Here is a 15,709-nt window from a genome sequence, read left to right as displayed (position 1 = left end):
ACGCGCCTGACGTAACCATGGCATCCTCTTGGCACGCGTGGCCGGGGCGGGGAGGGCGGGGCGGGCGCGTTGCCATGGCACCGGAGGGCCGCGTGAATGGGGTATTGTTCGCCCCGGCGCCCAGCGCCCTGGCCTGACTGTCCTGGACCCACCCGGACCCATCCGCCGCCATAGAGGAAGGGAGAGACAGAGATGGGGAGAGACAAAGATGGAGAGACACAGACAGAGCTGTAGATGGGGAAAGAAAGACACTTAGGAACCAAGGGGGAGAGACAGAGACAGAGAGAGACAAAGAGATGGAAGAGACCTGGGAGATGGAGAGAAATGCACCAATGAGGAAGGACCCACAGCGGGGCAGAGGGACAGAACCTATGAGAGGCAGGGCGGGGAACTGAGATGGAAGACGAAGGTCTGGGGTGGGAGCCAACCAATAACCACGGAGCCCACTGTGCCTTGCGCTACGCCTGGTAACAGGACTAGGCAGAGGACCAGGACTCCCAGACAAAGTCAGAGATACTGAGACGGGAGGAGACCCAGCAATAGAGACCCAGCAAGATGGAGGGTCAGAGACACCAGGACGAAAATGGAACCAGCGCTCCGGGGGTCCTTCCTCCACTCCCCTTTGGACAACGTGCCTCCTCCAATTGGACACTCTTGGAAGGCACCCCTCTGTCCGGCACACCTCACCCACCACTGACAAGACACCATCCACACAAGGACCTGGTCTTGGGGACACTGCCCCAGACACTCCGAGGCGCTCTCACGGACCCAGTGGCACAGCAGATACACCCACAGACGCCCAGGGACACAGTTAGGGTCCGTCAGACACACCCATACGACAGGGACTCCTACCCCACACCAGAGTGACAAAGCTAGAGGTACGGCCCATAGAAGCACTGTCTCATGCGGACTCTGCCAGACACCTGGTCCCAATCACACATGGCCACACAGCACACAGTCTCACATGCCACAGAACACTGCCATGTGTGGCTAACCAGGCACACGGTGCCCTCTCACACCCGCAATGTCCCTGCATTTGACCCAGAGACTTGGCCTCCTGGCCCCCAGCCCAGACTGGGGGGTCTGGAAGGATGCTGGGTCCGGTTCTCCATGTTTGACAGACATCGGTCACCAGTCCAGGCGGGAAGGGGAAGGAAGGGAGGTGAAGCCCCTCTCCTTCCCCTCAAAGGGTTGAGTCCAGCCAGGCCAGGGCAGTCCCCAACTCCTTCATGTCTGGGTCATCTGGGCCCAAATCTGAACCAAGGGTGTCCCCTGGTGGCCATGTGTGGTCTCTGCATCCATTGCGTGAGGGTGTGGGGGGATGGCAGACAGCCCAGTGGCCTAATGTTATAGAAGGGCAGAGAGACAGGCCCAGGCTCAGCACCCAGAGCCTAGAGACAGGAAGCCAAGGTCTGGAAGCCAGAACCCAAAACCAGAATTCAGAGCCTGGAATCCAGATCCCAGAATCCAGAATCTGAATCTAAATTCTCAGGTACCAAGAACTGGGGACCCAGAATCTAAAATCCAGGTCCAAATGCCCAGAATCCAAAATCCAAAGGTAGAGATCCTGTCCTCAGAATCTAGAATCCAAGAGCCCTGAATCCAGATACAACAACCGGAGCCTAGAGCCCTCCTTCGAGCCATCCCCTGCCTTCCCTGAGCCCCCAGATTAGAGCGGAGCAGCAGGGGTTGGTGAGGACAGGAACAGGTTACAGTGGCAGGAGAGAGGCCCTGCAGTGACCACACAGAGCCTCTGCCAGCTGCTGCCCTCACAAGCCACATGCACACGCATACTTCAACAGAATCTTACACACAGGCCACATGCCCAAACATATAGCCAGTCTGTGACCATCAGATGTACAGCACCACACACTCAGATGCACACACACAACATCACACATACACCCTGACACACACCATCACCTGAAGACACCTGAACCCACCATTCACTCCTCTCCCAGCACATGGACACACACTCATCTGTGTACCCACACGATCTCAGAGCTGCCCCCCATCGCCAGCCATCCCACCAAACTCAGACGCATAGCCACCACACCCAGAAATGCACAAAACCCAGACTCCCAATCCTACTCAGACATGCTCAAAGAATTGTGCAGGCTGGTGCGCATGTACACACACACACACACACACACACACACACACAACTCCCCTAAGCAGAGAGAAGCTCCATGCCTTGGCAGCCACACAGCCCCTGGGAACAGGACCCCCGGGACAGGGCTCACTGTGCACCCCCATGCCCACCCCATCCCCCGCCTCCTGGCCGGCTGGCGGGCTTTAATACAGATGCCAAACTCATAATTGTAACTGAGGGTGACAGGGTCACCTTGAGCCCCAGATGCTCGCGCGGTGACAGATGGCGTTGGCAAACCTGATTAGCAGCCCCTGTGCCAGCGCCTGTGGCACCTGCATCCCCGCCCCTCCCCCGCTCCCCCAGCACTCATTACCCACCCATTAATGGTCCTGGGGATGGGGGTGGGGGCCGTTTGGCACTGCCCAGGAGGGGGCAGGGATACTGGGGCCCCCCTGGCACCAAGGTTCCCAGCTGGCTCCCCGGCTGGCAGGAGGTGAGCACAGCTGAAAGGGGGTGGAAGCAGGCGCCTCATATGCCTGCCAGAGGGGTGTCCATGGTGCCAAGGCTGAGCTACCCACTCGGACGCTGCCTGAGGTTTGGCACAGAACCCTGGAGGGAGGCGGGAGAGCACACCCCTCCCCCATGGGCCACTCATGACCCTCCCCCATCTCGGGCCCTTGGAGCAGGGCCTTGGGAGCTGCCTGCCTGGCCTGTTCCCACCCCTCTGTGCTGGCCTGTGGGGTCAGAGGTCATGGGCTCCCACGCCCCACTGGCCCATCTGTTTCCTCGGGTCCCCTCCTCCTGCTCCCCTCACCTGGGGCCTTCCTTCCTGAGGCAGGAAGAGGGCTGAGGGGGGCCCCGGTTGACCCCCCCACCGCCCTGCGCTCCGGGGAGCATTTGGAGGCAACCCTGACAGCACCACATGTCCCTGCGTCTGTGCCAGACGGGCCCATCTGCTAGGGCCCTGGTTCCAGACGCCCAAAGCCCGGCCGCCCTCATCCGCTGCAGACCCTGTGCCCAACTGAGGAGGGAGCACCCCTCATGCCCACATTCCACAGGGCCACCCACTTCCAGGGAACTCCGGTTGGAGGAACAAATACACACATATACACACACTGGGCTCCATCAACCTTTATGGTCCTGTAGATGCCACACTGAGCGTGGGGCTGGTGGAGATTGGGAGGGGCAGCTGGAGCTTGTGGGTTCTGCCTCTGACTTGGGGAACCCAGGTGTCCCCCCGTAGCTACCTCTGCTTTCCTGCCAGGGTTTCTTGGGGTCCCTAGGACAGGGTCATCACTGTGTCTCCTGGGTGGGGTCATCCGTTCTCCCTGCATTTGGGGGTGTGTCTTTGACTTATTCTGTGAGAGGAGGTCCAGTCTGGGGTTCAAATGCTGGCTCTGCCATGTCATGTTGTGTGACCCTGAGCAAGTGCCTTTGCCTCTTGGGGCCTCAGTTTCCTTCCCTGTAAAATGGGGTGATGCCTCTATGCTATTGGGCAGCTCTGAGGGTGACTCAAGTAAGTACCTGGCAAATGCTTAGAGCTGGGCCTGGCCGACAGTGAGTGCTCAGTAGCGTGTGCTGTGACTGTGAGTGGTCCGCCGCTACGGGGCTGTCTGGCATTCACGGGAGAAGGGTGAGGACTCGGGAGGACCATCTGGCTTCCCCTGCATCCCTGGTCTCTGACCCGTGGACATTCTCCAGGTCAGTGTCCTTCCGACTCCCACATCTCTCCGAGGTGCGTGCGTCTGTGTCAGTCCGTGATGCTCAGCTCAGGCCTTCAGGCTACACTGACACCTCTCGACCAGCACTGTGTATGTCTTCACCCGCCGACGAGAGGCTGGGCTGCCCACCCGGCACCACAGGAACACGGGTGTCCAGTGCCTTCGAGCGGGCACACAGCTGTTGCAGAGGACGAACGGGGCGAGGTCCACACCAGGGACGTAGAGCGAGGAGCAGTGGCCAAAGCAGAGGTGATTACGGAGGCGCTTAGCCATGCATCCCGGCTGGGAGAGCACCTGGGGCCAGAGACAGGGAGACAGGAGGCCAGAGTAATGAGAATAACCCCCAGTCCACTTCCACCCCACCTTGAGAGGCATGTGCCTGGGCTCAAATCCTGACTCTGCCATTGCTGTGTGACTTGAGGTAAGTTACTCAACCTCTCTGGGCCTCAGCTTCTTCACCTATGAAATCATCCAAGTTCAACCAGGAAAAAAAGAAACTACTCTAGGCCCGTGGTCGGCAAACTGCGGCTCGCGAGCCACATGCGGCTCTTTGGCCCCTTGAGTGTGGCTCTTCCTAAGCCTTAGGAGTACCCTAATTTAAGTTAATAACAATGTACCTCCCTATATAGTTTAAGTTTAAAAAATTTGGCTCTCAAAAGAAATTTCAATCGTTGTACTGTTGATAGTTGGCTCTGTTGACTAATGAGTTTGCCGACCACTGCTTTAGCCTATAACCTGGCACACAGTTCAATAAATGTTAGTTCCTCCTCTGATCCCCTCCAACTAAGTGGATCTATCAATTCACCCCCTGTTCATGGCCCTTCTCTGTTTAAACCCTGCACTCCTGCCTCTGTCCCTCTCCCCACAACTTCATCTCCCCACCTTCCCCCTCTGCCCCAGTGACCCCACCCTCTTGCTTGGAGTTACAAAGGAATCAGCAGTTAAGGCAGAACTTGGTACACCTGGCTTCAGAGCCTGGGCCATAAACAACACAGGGCATGAATGCCTACAGCCATTATGGAGCACCAACTGAATGCACGGTGAGTGCTGCCCACACCCCTCTCATTCAGGCTGCCCCAAAGTGCTCAGCAGGCAGGTACGACTATTGTTCATCATTTAACAAGCACTGAGCTACTGCTGTGTGCCTGGCTCTGCTCTAGAGCTTAGGGATGGGAATACAGAGTGAATAAGGCATAAAAATTCCTGCCCTGGTGGAACAGACATTCTACTGAGGAAGACAGATAATAAATGCAATTACAAAACCAATTTCACTTTTTAGGGGATGATGTGTACTACAGCGAGAAATAAAGCGGAAAAGAGGAAAGTGGGGTGGGAGGTACTGCATTTTTAAAAAATATTTTTTTTATTGATTTCAGAGAGAAAGGGAGAGATAGAAACATCAATGATGAGAGAGAATCATTGATTGGCTGCCTCCTGCACCCCCTACCGGGGATCAAGCCCGCAACCAGGCATGTTCCCTGCCTGGGAATCGAACCGTGACTTCCTGGTTCATAGGTTGATGCTCAACCACTACGCCACACCAGCCTGGCTGCTGCATTTTTAAATGTTTGAGTAAAAACCTGAAGGAGGTGAAAGAAGGAGCCACAGAATGTCAGGATGGGGGGAGGTGCTAGAGGCAAAGGAACAGCCAGTGGTATATATTGTTGGTGAGTCCGTGGAAAAGGAGGCAGGTGTGGCAGGAATAAAGTGGGCAGGGGGGAATGGGAGGAGGTGAGAGCAGAGAGAGGACAGGCAAACGGAGCAGGGCCTTGGGGGCTGTGGGGAAATTTTGGGCTTTTGCTCTGGGTGAGGTGGGAGCCATAGAAGGTTCTGAGTGTAGAAGGGACATAATCTGACTCAGAAGCTCACAGGTGCCTCTGCCATTAAATGGAAAAATAGACTTGGGGGACAGGGTGGTGATTCCAGAAGCTGGCAGAGGGGCAACCCCCATTTCATAAGGGAGGGAACTGACGATCAGAGACAGGTAAAGGGTACAGAGCTCGATTCCAAATCTGGCACCACAGTCATGTTGTCAACGCTGAGACTCAGCCCTCTCCTTCTCCCACCACATACTCACCTGAGTGAAGGGCACAGCCTTACACGTATCCTGGGCTACTTCCTGTGGGTCCAGTGGGGGTGGTGGCCGCCTCCTGCTCATGCTGCAGCCCACCTATCCCCATACGCCTGGTTTTCTGCAGGTCCAAGAAGGCCTTCCAGCTGCTGAGGGCAGAAGATGGCACTGGGGAGGCCTGGGCCCCTTGGCCCAGAGATCGGGTCTGATTTGTGGCAGCCCCGGGCTGGGGTGGGGAACCCTGGGGTCCAGGCCTCCCCAAGCCTGTGGGTAGGCAGGCTCCACTGAGCAGGCTCAGAACTGTGGTCAGCTGGCTGAGGAGCATCTGTCTGTCTGTCTGGGACTGGGCTCAGGGTCCTGGGCAGTTGACCCTGCTGTCTGGCGAGTGAAGTCTGTACCCACCAGACCCACTTTTAATGGCCCGCCCCCCACCTGGGCAGCCTGGGAGGTGCCTCTGCAAACTCCAGAGTAAACCCAGACCTGCTAGGTTCCCACCCCTCCCCCCAGCATGGCAGGGGACGTGGGGGCTGGGACTGCTGGCATGTGGGCTGGGGAAGGAGGAAAGGCAAGTCTAACGGGGCTTGGGGCACAATGCCAGAGTTCCTGAGGGCTCTGGACCTGGTTTCAGGCCCCATTCATCCATTTAGCAAAACCAGACTTTGCAGTTAAGCTACTCAGGTTTCAATCACCGCATTGCAACTTCCTAGCTGTGCAACCTTGGCCAAGTCCCTTAACCACTCTGGGCCTCAGCTTCCTCCTCTGAAGTATGGAGACAATAACCACCCCTACCTGGTAGGGCTGTTCTGAGGACTGAAGGAGATAATTTATGTAAGGAGTTTAAACTAGAAGCTGCTACACAGTACCACCATGAGTAAGCTATGATTAACATTATTGCTGTTGGTTTTCCTTTAGCACCTGTTAGAGGCCACGCATAATTCTGAGCCCTGGGGATACAGGTGGACAAAACAGAAATGGGTCCTCCCTGCCTTACGTTGTAATGCAGAAAACAGACAATACAAGATAAATAAGATTATTTCAGAGTCTTAAATATTAAGAAGATATTAAAAAGGGATGTGCCTTGCCCAGCCGGTGTTGCTCAGTGGTTGAGCATGGACCTACAAACTAGGAGGTCAAGGTTCAATTCCCGGTCAGGGCACATGCCCAGAGGCAGCCTATCCATGATTTTCTCTCATCATTGATGTTTCTGTCTCTCCCTCTCCCTTCCTCTCTCTCAAACTATATATATATAATGTTTTTAAATTAAAAGGACTGTCCCTTGAAGGGAGAGGGGCTTCTGCCCCCAGGGTGGTCAGGGAAGGCCTTCTTGAAGAGGTGACATTTTTGCAGAGCCCTGAGATAGTGTCACAGGCAGAGCAAACAGCCTGGTGGGGAGTGGAAGCTGGAGTACTTGAAGCACAGAGGAATGGGAGTCCCAGGCTTTGGGGGCCCGAGAGCTCCGGGAGGTCCCGGCCGGCCCTGGCACCTCTGCGGCCCCCATCTCGCACCCAGGTGAGGCTCTGCAGGCTGCGGGGCCGTGGGAAGCAGCAGGGCGGGTCCTTCCCGCGACCCAAGGTGTGCGCAGGAGATGCGGCCGGCTCGCCCTCTGGCGGCAGCTATTGGGACTGCGGGCCCGGCTCTTGGGACTTGCCTCCCTCTACATCCGAGCTCCGGAGAGTTCCCCAACCAATCCCACTGCTGTCCTCTAGACCAGCGGCCGCCAACCTTTCGGACCTCACGGACCACCAGTGGTCGGCGGACCACCGGTTGGCGACCGCTGCGTCTAGACCCAACTCCATCCTGCTAGGACCTAAGGCCCCAAACTTTGGAGCATCCTTGACCCCTTACTTCCTCTGACCCCACCCCTCCCTAATATGATATGACAGCAAGTCCTGTCCGCTTCAAAATCTACCCAGAATCCACCCACTTCTCACTCCCTCCTCGGTCCCCCACCTGGACACGGCCCCTATTATCTCTCACCTGGCCCAGTAGGTCCCTTCACCCTGGTCCCCCAGGTCCCACCCCCAAAGCCTGTACCCCCACCACAGCTGCCAGAGGGTGCCCTAAGTCCAGGCACGTCCCTCTTCTGCTCAGGACCCCCCAGGGCTCCCCACCTCACCCGGAGTAACGGCCAAAGTTCTCACGCAGCCCACCAGGGCTCGCACTGTCTGCTCTCATAACCTCCCCACTCTCGTCTCTCCCCCTCAATCCACACGGGCCTCCTCGCTGTTCCCCTGACCCACCAGGCATAAATATTGCACATCTGTACAGGGCTGTGCACGCTCTTATAGTTTCAACATGGAAAGATCCCCGCAAAAAATGAAGTTAAAAATGTTTCAGAACAGGGTATATGTTGTGCCCTGACCTTTTGGGGGAGAGTGATAAGACTTTACAGCTACAGTTTACTTGTATTTGAATACTGAAAAAAAGCAGCAGGATTTCCCTGCTGGAGAAGGACATGAAAATGAGTGGATAAGAAGAGGGGTTGAGGAGGGAAACGTCACTTTAGAGTTTAAATATTGTTTTAACCATTAAAAGAAACTTTGGCGTGCAGGAGGCAACCAATCGATGTGTTTCTCTCACATCAAGGTTTCTCTCTGTCTTTCCCTCTCTTCTACTCTCCCTAAAAATCAATGGAAGAATATCCTCGGGTGAGGATTAACAACAAAAAAGAAACAAAAAGAAACTCTGAAAAAGGGAAAGCCCAGCCAGTGTGGCTCAGTGGTTGAGCATGGACCTATGAACCAGAAGGGATCCCAGGTTAGGGGTTCCCGCTGGGTTGATCCCTGGTAGGGGGCATGCAGGAGTCAACTGATCAATGAATCTCTCATCACTGATGTTTCTCTCTCTCCCCCCATTCCTCTCTGAAATATATATATATAACATATATATATATACACACACACACACACACACGTATATAAAATCTTAAAAAAGAAAGAAAAATGCCCTAGCCGGTTGCTCAGTGGTTAGAGCGTTGGCCCATCCACCAAAGGGTCTTGAGTTCGATTCCCAGTCAAGGATATGGGTCACATCGATGTTTCTCTGTTCTTGCTCTCTGTGTTCCCTCCCTCCCTCCCTCTTCCATTGTCTCTAAAAAGCAACGGAAAAAATATCCTCCAGTGAGGGTTAACAAAAAAAAAGGGTGGGCAGGGGCGAAAAGGACAAATGAAAGCAATTCATGCCTTTATTCTGCCCCTTGCTCTTTTTAAAAAATTGTTATTAATTTTTTTGTTATTGATTTTAGAGAGGGAGGGGGGGGGGAAACCATAAATTTGTTGTTCCACTTATTTATGCACTCATTAGTTGCTTCTTATATATGTCCTAACCGAATATCGAACCCGCAACCCTGACATATGGGAGGACACGCTAACCAACTGAACAACCTGGCAGAGCTGCCTCTTGCTCTTTAAGTGAAGTATTGTGGGCATTCAAATAAGTATAGACAAAAATAAAACAAACAGCCCTGGCCCGTACGGCTCAGTTATTTGGAGTGTCTCCCGGTGCATGGAAGGGTCCATTCCTGGTCAGGGCACAGGCCTAGATTTCGTGTTTGATCCCCAATTGGGGCACATATGGGAGGTAACTGATCGATGTTTCTCTCTCACATCAATGTTTCTCTCTCTCTCTTTTCCTCCCTCTTTCTAGAATCAATGAAAAACATATCCTAAGGAAGGACTTTTATATACATAAAATAACAAAACCCACTGTAATCATTACCACAATTAAAAAATAAAGTCCAGCCCAGCGGTGTGGCTCAGTGCTTGAGCATCCAACTATGAACCAGGAGGTCGAGGGTTCTATTCCCAGTCAGGGCACATGCCCAGGTTGCAGGCTCAATCCCAGCTAGGGGGCATGCAGGAGGCAGCCAATTGATGATTCTCTCTCATCATTGATGTTTCTATCTCTCCCACTCCCTTCCTTTCTGAAATCAACAAAAATATATTTTTTTAAAAAAGAAAGAAAAGCCCTGACTGGTTTGACTCAGTGGATAGAGCGTCGGCCTGCGGACTGAAAGGTCCCAGGTTCGATTCCGGTCAAGGGCATGTACCTTGGTTTCGGGCACATCCCCAGTAGGAGGTGTGCAGGAGGCAGCTGATCGATGTTTGTCTCTCATCGATGTTTCTAACTCTCTATCCCTCTCCCTTCCTCTGTAAAAAATCAATAAAATATATTTTTTTTAAAAAGAAAGAAAAGATTACAGATATGAGCCCTGGCCAGTGTGGTTCGGTTAGTTGAGTGTCGTCCCCTGCATTGAAAGATCGCTGGTTTGATTCCAGGTCAGGGCACATATACAAGTTTTGGGTTCGATCCCTGGTCGAGGAGCATAGAGAGGCATGCTCACATCAGTGTTTTTCTCACATCAATGTTTCTCTCTCTCTCTCCCCCTCTCCCTTCCTCTCTTGCTGGAAGAAAAAATCAATAAAAACATACTAATAAAATAAAAGATTACAGATATGAAAGAAACTTGCTCTATACTTATGCCTAATTCCTGTAATCCCCATGGTTGTATTCATAGTTTTACTACACATATATCCATTCACAAAAGATACATAAAATTGTTTTGTGTGTTTTAAACTTAATATGCATGACATCATAATATATAGATTCTTTTAACTTTCACCAGTACTCCATTTCGTATTCCACCCTTTTCACTGATAAAGAATATTCTACTGCATATACATATCCGAAATTTATTTCTCCATTATCCAAATTTTAACCATCACATTCCTGCAAACAACATTTTGAAACATGACTCTTTTTCACCTGGCTTTTCACACTTACTCCCTATCAGTGGTTCACATTCCTGGCTGCACATTCAAGTCACTTTTAAGTGGGAAATTGTTGTCCAGACCCTGCTCTGGATCAATCATGCTGGAATCTTTGGGGATGGACCCCATACACTAATGTTTTTAAAAAGCACCCCAGGGCTGCTTTGAACCCCTGGACTATATCGTTATATACAGCAATAGGTCTCAGGTTTGAGCCTGCATCAGTGTCAGCTGGAGGGCTCCCACACAGAGGGCCCCACCCATAGAGTACCTGATTCGGTGTTGGAGCCTGAGAACTTGCATTTCTAACAAATTCCCAGGTGATGTCGATGCTACTGGCCAGGGAACCACACTTTAAGAACCAGGACGTAAAGAGTGCCCTTATTCTTTTTTAACATCTGCATAGTATTCCATCCTATGATATTCAGTCATTTCTTTAACAAGTCCTCTATTCTCGGATATTTAGGTTCTTTTCCATCTTTGGATACAAGAAAAACAATTCCCTACAATGGAAAATCATTCAGCTATAAAAACCAATGAAGTACTGTATTAATTTGCTAGGGCTGCCATAATAAAGTACCTAGGGGGCTTTACCAACATAAATTGATTGTCTCATGGCTCTGGAGGCTAGAAGTGCAAGATCAAGGTGTCAGCAAGGTTGGTTTCTTCTGAGGCCTCTCTCCTTGGCTTGTAGATGGTCATCTTCGCTCTGTATCTTTGCACCCTAATGACCTCATTTTAATTAAATTACTTCTTTAAAGACCCTATTTCTAAATAAGGTCATACAATGAGGTTAACACTGAGGGTTAGCACCTTAACACATAAATTCTGAGGGGATACAACTCAGTTCATAACAAGTACTGATATATGTTAGTTACCATATGGATGAACCTCAAAAACATGCTAAGTAAAAGAATCTAGACACAAATAGTCACATATTGTGTGACTCCATTTATATGAAACTTCCAAAATAGGCAATTCCATAGAAATGGAAAGTAGATTAGTGGTTGCCAAGGACTAAAGGGAGGGGAGAACTGGAGTGACTGCTAATGGGTATGGAGTTTCCTTTTTGGGTGATGAAAATGTTCCAGAATTAGATAGAAGTGGTGGTGGCACAACATTGTGAATGTACTAAATGGCACTGAAGTTTTCACTTTAAAATGATTAAATTTTAAATATATTTTTATTGATTTCAGAGAGGAAGGGGGGGAGAGAGAGAGAGAGAGAGAGAGAGAGAGAGAGAGAGAGAAATATCAATGATGAGAATGATTGATCGGCTGCCTTCTGCACGATTCTCATCATTGATGTTACTCTCTCTCTCGCCCCCAACAGGCATGTGCCCTGACTGTGAATCGAACTGTGACCTCTTGATTCATGAGTTGATGCTCAACCACTGAGCAACATTGGCCAGGCTAAAATGATTAATTTTATGTTGTGTGAAGTTTACCTCTATTTAAGGGTTGCCCTCAGAAGCCCCTCTCCCATGACCATTTGGTACTGACTATGTGCCCAGTGCTGGCCAGCAGCTGAAACTCACTCCAGGCTGTTTTGACCTCAGAGTGCCTTCTCTTAATCTCTAGGCTGATGTTTCTCAACATGATTCCAAATTTCCTGACCTGGGAGGAATCTGCAGTTCAGAAGTGCCACGCCTGACTGTCCATCGGCCCCATTCCAGGCACTTTCTTCCTTTTTCACCTCCACTATAATTAGTGTGTATCTCACCCAAAGTCTGTGAGCTGTTTGAGGTGAGGGACCATCTCTACCTCATTTCCTGCATCTTCCAAGATCCAAAAATTACAGGACGTGATCACCCAGTGAAACCTGAATGACAAGAAAAAGCCCATCAGTAAAGATCCTGGGAGAAAATTCTAGGCCTGGTAATAGCAAAGGTAATTAATGCACAGTCTCAGGGACCACATGGTGACATGCCCCTTCTATTTCCTAATGGGTCTTCCTGTTCCTACATGTTGACCCACTCAATGTCTTTTCAGTTTAGCGACCAGAGGAGAATCACAAATCACATCCATCACTCCTCTTCTCAAAGCCCTCCCATGGCTCCCCATTGTCCTTAGAATAAAAGTAGAAACCCTCATCATGTCCTCTAATGCCTGCATGGCTGGCCCCTGCCTGATGCACTTACCTGTCCTCCACCCTCAATTTGCTTCATTCACTGGACCTCAACCACAGATCTCAACCACATCTGTCCCTCAGGAAACCCTGGGGAAAGACTTAGATTTGTTGAGAACTCTAGGAAAACTTCCCCATGATACAAGCTCACTGCAGCATCATTTCTGCAATCAAAACAAACAATTTGGAAACAAATGTCCATCAGAACATCCTGATGGAATGAATAATTATAGTTTATTCATACCACAGACAATATCAAGCAGAGTTTGTTGTTGTTTTTCAAACTTTTTCCCCCCCACCACTAAGCACAGTAAGAAATACATTTTATTTACAGGTCTTGACAAAGAGACCTTGACAATCCTTTGATTGACATGGTCTTTGACCCCCTCCCCTTGAACTGAGACAACCTTTGTGACTGGCTTGACCAATAGAATACAGTACAACAAAAATGATGTCATGTGACTTCCAAAATGCCTGCTTTTCAGCCTTGTTCATTTGGGACCCAGCTGCCATGTTGTGAGGAAGCTCAAACTGGCCCATATGAAGAGACCGCTGTATAGATATTCCAGCTCACAGCCCAGCTGAGGCTCCAGCCAGCATCAATCATGAGACATGAATGAACGAAGATTCCTTCTGATGATTCTGGAGGACTGGCATCTAGACACTCAACTTTGAATTCTTCCCAGCTGGGGCTACAGACAGCAAGGAGCAGAGATAAACCATCCCCACTGTGCCCTGCCTAAATTCCTGATCCACATAATTCATGAGCATACTAAAAACGGTTATTTAGGGAAGGTTAGCATGTAATTGCAACTACAATACTAATATATACATCCATGTATATATGACAGAAATAAAAGTTTTACCAAACAATACTTACCCTTACTACATGTGATACAATCTGATATTTTTATTCCATTTTTCCATTAAATAATCACTGTACACCCATGTTCATAGCAGCATTATTCATAATCGATAAAAGAAAGTAGAAGCAGCTCATATGTACATCAGTGAATGAATGGATAAACAAAATGTAGTAAATATATATAATATTATTCAGCCTTAAAAAGAAAGGACATTCTGAAACATACTATAATGTGGATAAACTTGAGGACATTATGCTAAGTGAAATAAGCCAGTCATAGATGAACAAATATTGTATGATTCCACTTATATGAGGTCCTTAGAGGAGTTAAATTCATAGAGACCGAAGTAGAATAGTGGGTGTCAGGGGCTAAGGAAAGGGAGAATGGGGAGTTAGTGTTTAATGGGGTTGGAGTTTCTGTTTTGTAAGATGGCAAAGTCCTGGTGGGAATGCAGACTGGTGCAGCCACTGTGGAAAACAGTATGGAGTTTCCTCAAAAAACTAAAAATGGAACTCCCATTTGACCCAGTAATCCCACTTCTAGGAATATACCCCAAGAAATCAGAAACACCAATCAGAAAGGATATATGCACCCCTTTGTCCATAGCAGCACAATTTACAATAGCTAAGATTTGGAAACAGCCTAAGTGCCCATCAGCAGATGAGTGGATTAGAAAACTGTGGTACATCTACACAATGGAATACTACGCTGCTGTAAAAAAGAAGGAACTCTTACCATTTGCAACAGAATGGATGGACCTGGAGAGCATTATGCTAAGCGAAATAAGCCAGTCGGAGAAAGATAAATATCACATAATCTCATTCATTTGTAGAATATAATGAACAACATAAACTGATAAACAAAAACAGATCCAGAGACACAGAAGCATTGAACAGACCATCAAACCTCAGAAGGAAAGTGGGGGTGGGGGCAGGGGGGGGCTGGCGGGGGGGCAGGATAAGAGATCAACTTGTATGCTTGCATACAAGCATAACCAATGGACACAGATAGTAGGGGGGTGAGAGCATGTGCTGGGAGGTGGGAGTGGCCGGGGAGAGGTCAATGGAGACATACTAGTATGTAATACTTTAAACAATAAAGAATTTAAATTAAAAAAAAAAAGATGACAAAGTCCTGGAGATGGATAGTGGTGGTGATTACACAATGATGTGAATGTGCTTAATGCCACTGAGTAATATGCTTAAAAGTGGTTACAGTGGTAAGTTTTATGTGTATTTTGTCACAATTAAATTTTTTTAATTAAAAATGTTTATAAATTATTCTTCCCTTAATTTTAAACTTAGAAATAAATAAGTGCTGGTTGTAACCTGCCTCGTTGATTTCCTGAATCAATAGTGGGCCCCATGACTCACAATGTGAAAAACACAGCTACATAACATGTACAATAAACCTACAGGGATCCACATGGAAACATCTGGAAAGTATAAGAGAGAAAAGTTGCAAATTAATACCTTCAGGATACCATTTATGTGCACTGTTTAAAAATATAGATTGTACATTGTTTCCACAGACTCCAGATGAGTAGTGAATGCATAAAGGCTGGTCCTGGAAGAGTAAACTAATTTCAAAATAATTGTTAATCCTTAAAAGGGCGGCGAGGGAAATGGGTGGCATTTGTAGATGGAGGTATTACTGTCATTGGAGGCTTTCATAGGAGGGGTCAAGTTTTATAAAAAAGAATTTTTTTAAAAAATGGTCTAAAGTAATCAAGTCAAAGTGTAAATACAGGGTAGGATGAAAGTAGGTTTACAGTTGTGAATACACAAAAGAGAGTTTTTTCTTGTATTATTATTAATCAATTAATTTATTTTTCCATTGCTTTTCAGAGAGAATGGAAGACAGGGAGGGAGGAAGACAGAGAAAAACAGAGAGACAGAGACCAATGTGAGACACATCAACCCATCCTGACCAAGGGCAGGGAGCCAACCACAACCCAGGTACCTGCCTTTGACCAGGAATTGAACCCGCAAACCCTTTGGTGTGCGGGCGGACGCTCTAACCACTGAGAACACTGGCCAGGGCTCTTGCATTATTATTTATTA

The 15,709-nt window shown here is 49.2% G+C and overlaps 1 protein-coding gene and 1 long non-coding RNA gene across 2 annotated transcripts; one reads left to right on the top strand and one right to left on the bottom strand.

Moving 5' to 3' along the window:
* Positions 1-3,208: 3,208 nt before the first annotated feature.
* On the bottom strand, positions 3,209-7,847 carry DAND5 (DAN domain BMP antagonist family member 5). The gene is given in 3 exon segments (XM_006105039.3): positions 3,209-4,107; positions 5,891-5,948; positions 5,950-7,847. Coding segments are annotated over 3 exon segments (564 nt in total). The 5' UTR covers positions 6,210-7,847; the 3' UTR covers positions 3,209-3,861.
* LOC106694778 lies at positions 3,943-15,709 on the top strand. Its single transcript, XR_001345841.2, has 3 exons — positions 3,943-4,062; positions 12,234-12,542; positions 15,494-15,709. It is a non-coding gene; the product is annotated as an uncharacterized LOC106694778 (long non-coding RNA).

Source organism: Myotis lucifugus, unplaced genomic scaffold, assembly GCF_000147115.1.
Source record: "Myotis lucifugus unplaced genomic scaffold, Myoluc2.0 scaffold_629, whole genome shotgun sequence".
NCBI classification, from domain to species: Eukaryota; Metazoa; Chordata; class Mammalia; order Chiroptera; family Vespertilionidae; genus Myotis; species Myotis lucifugus.
This window is presented reverse-complemented; position numbering and strand designations above follow the sequence as displayed.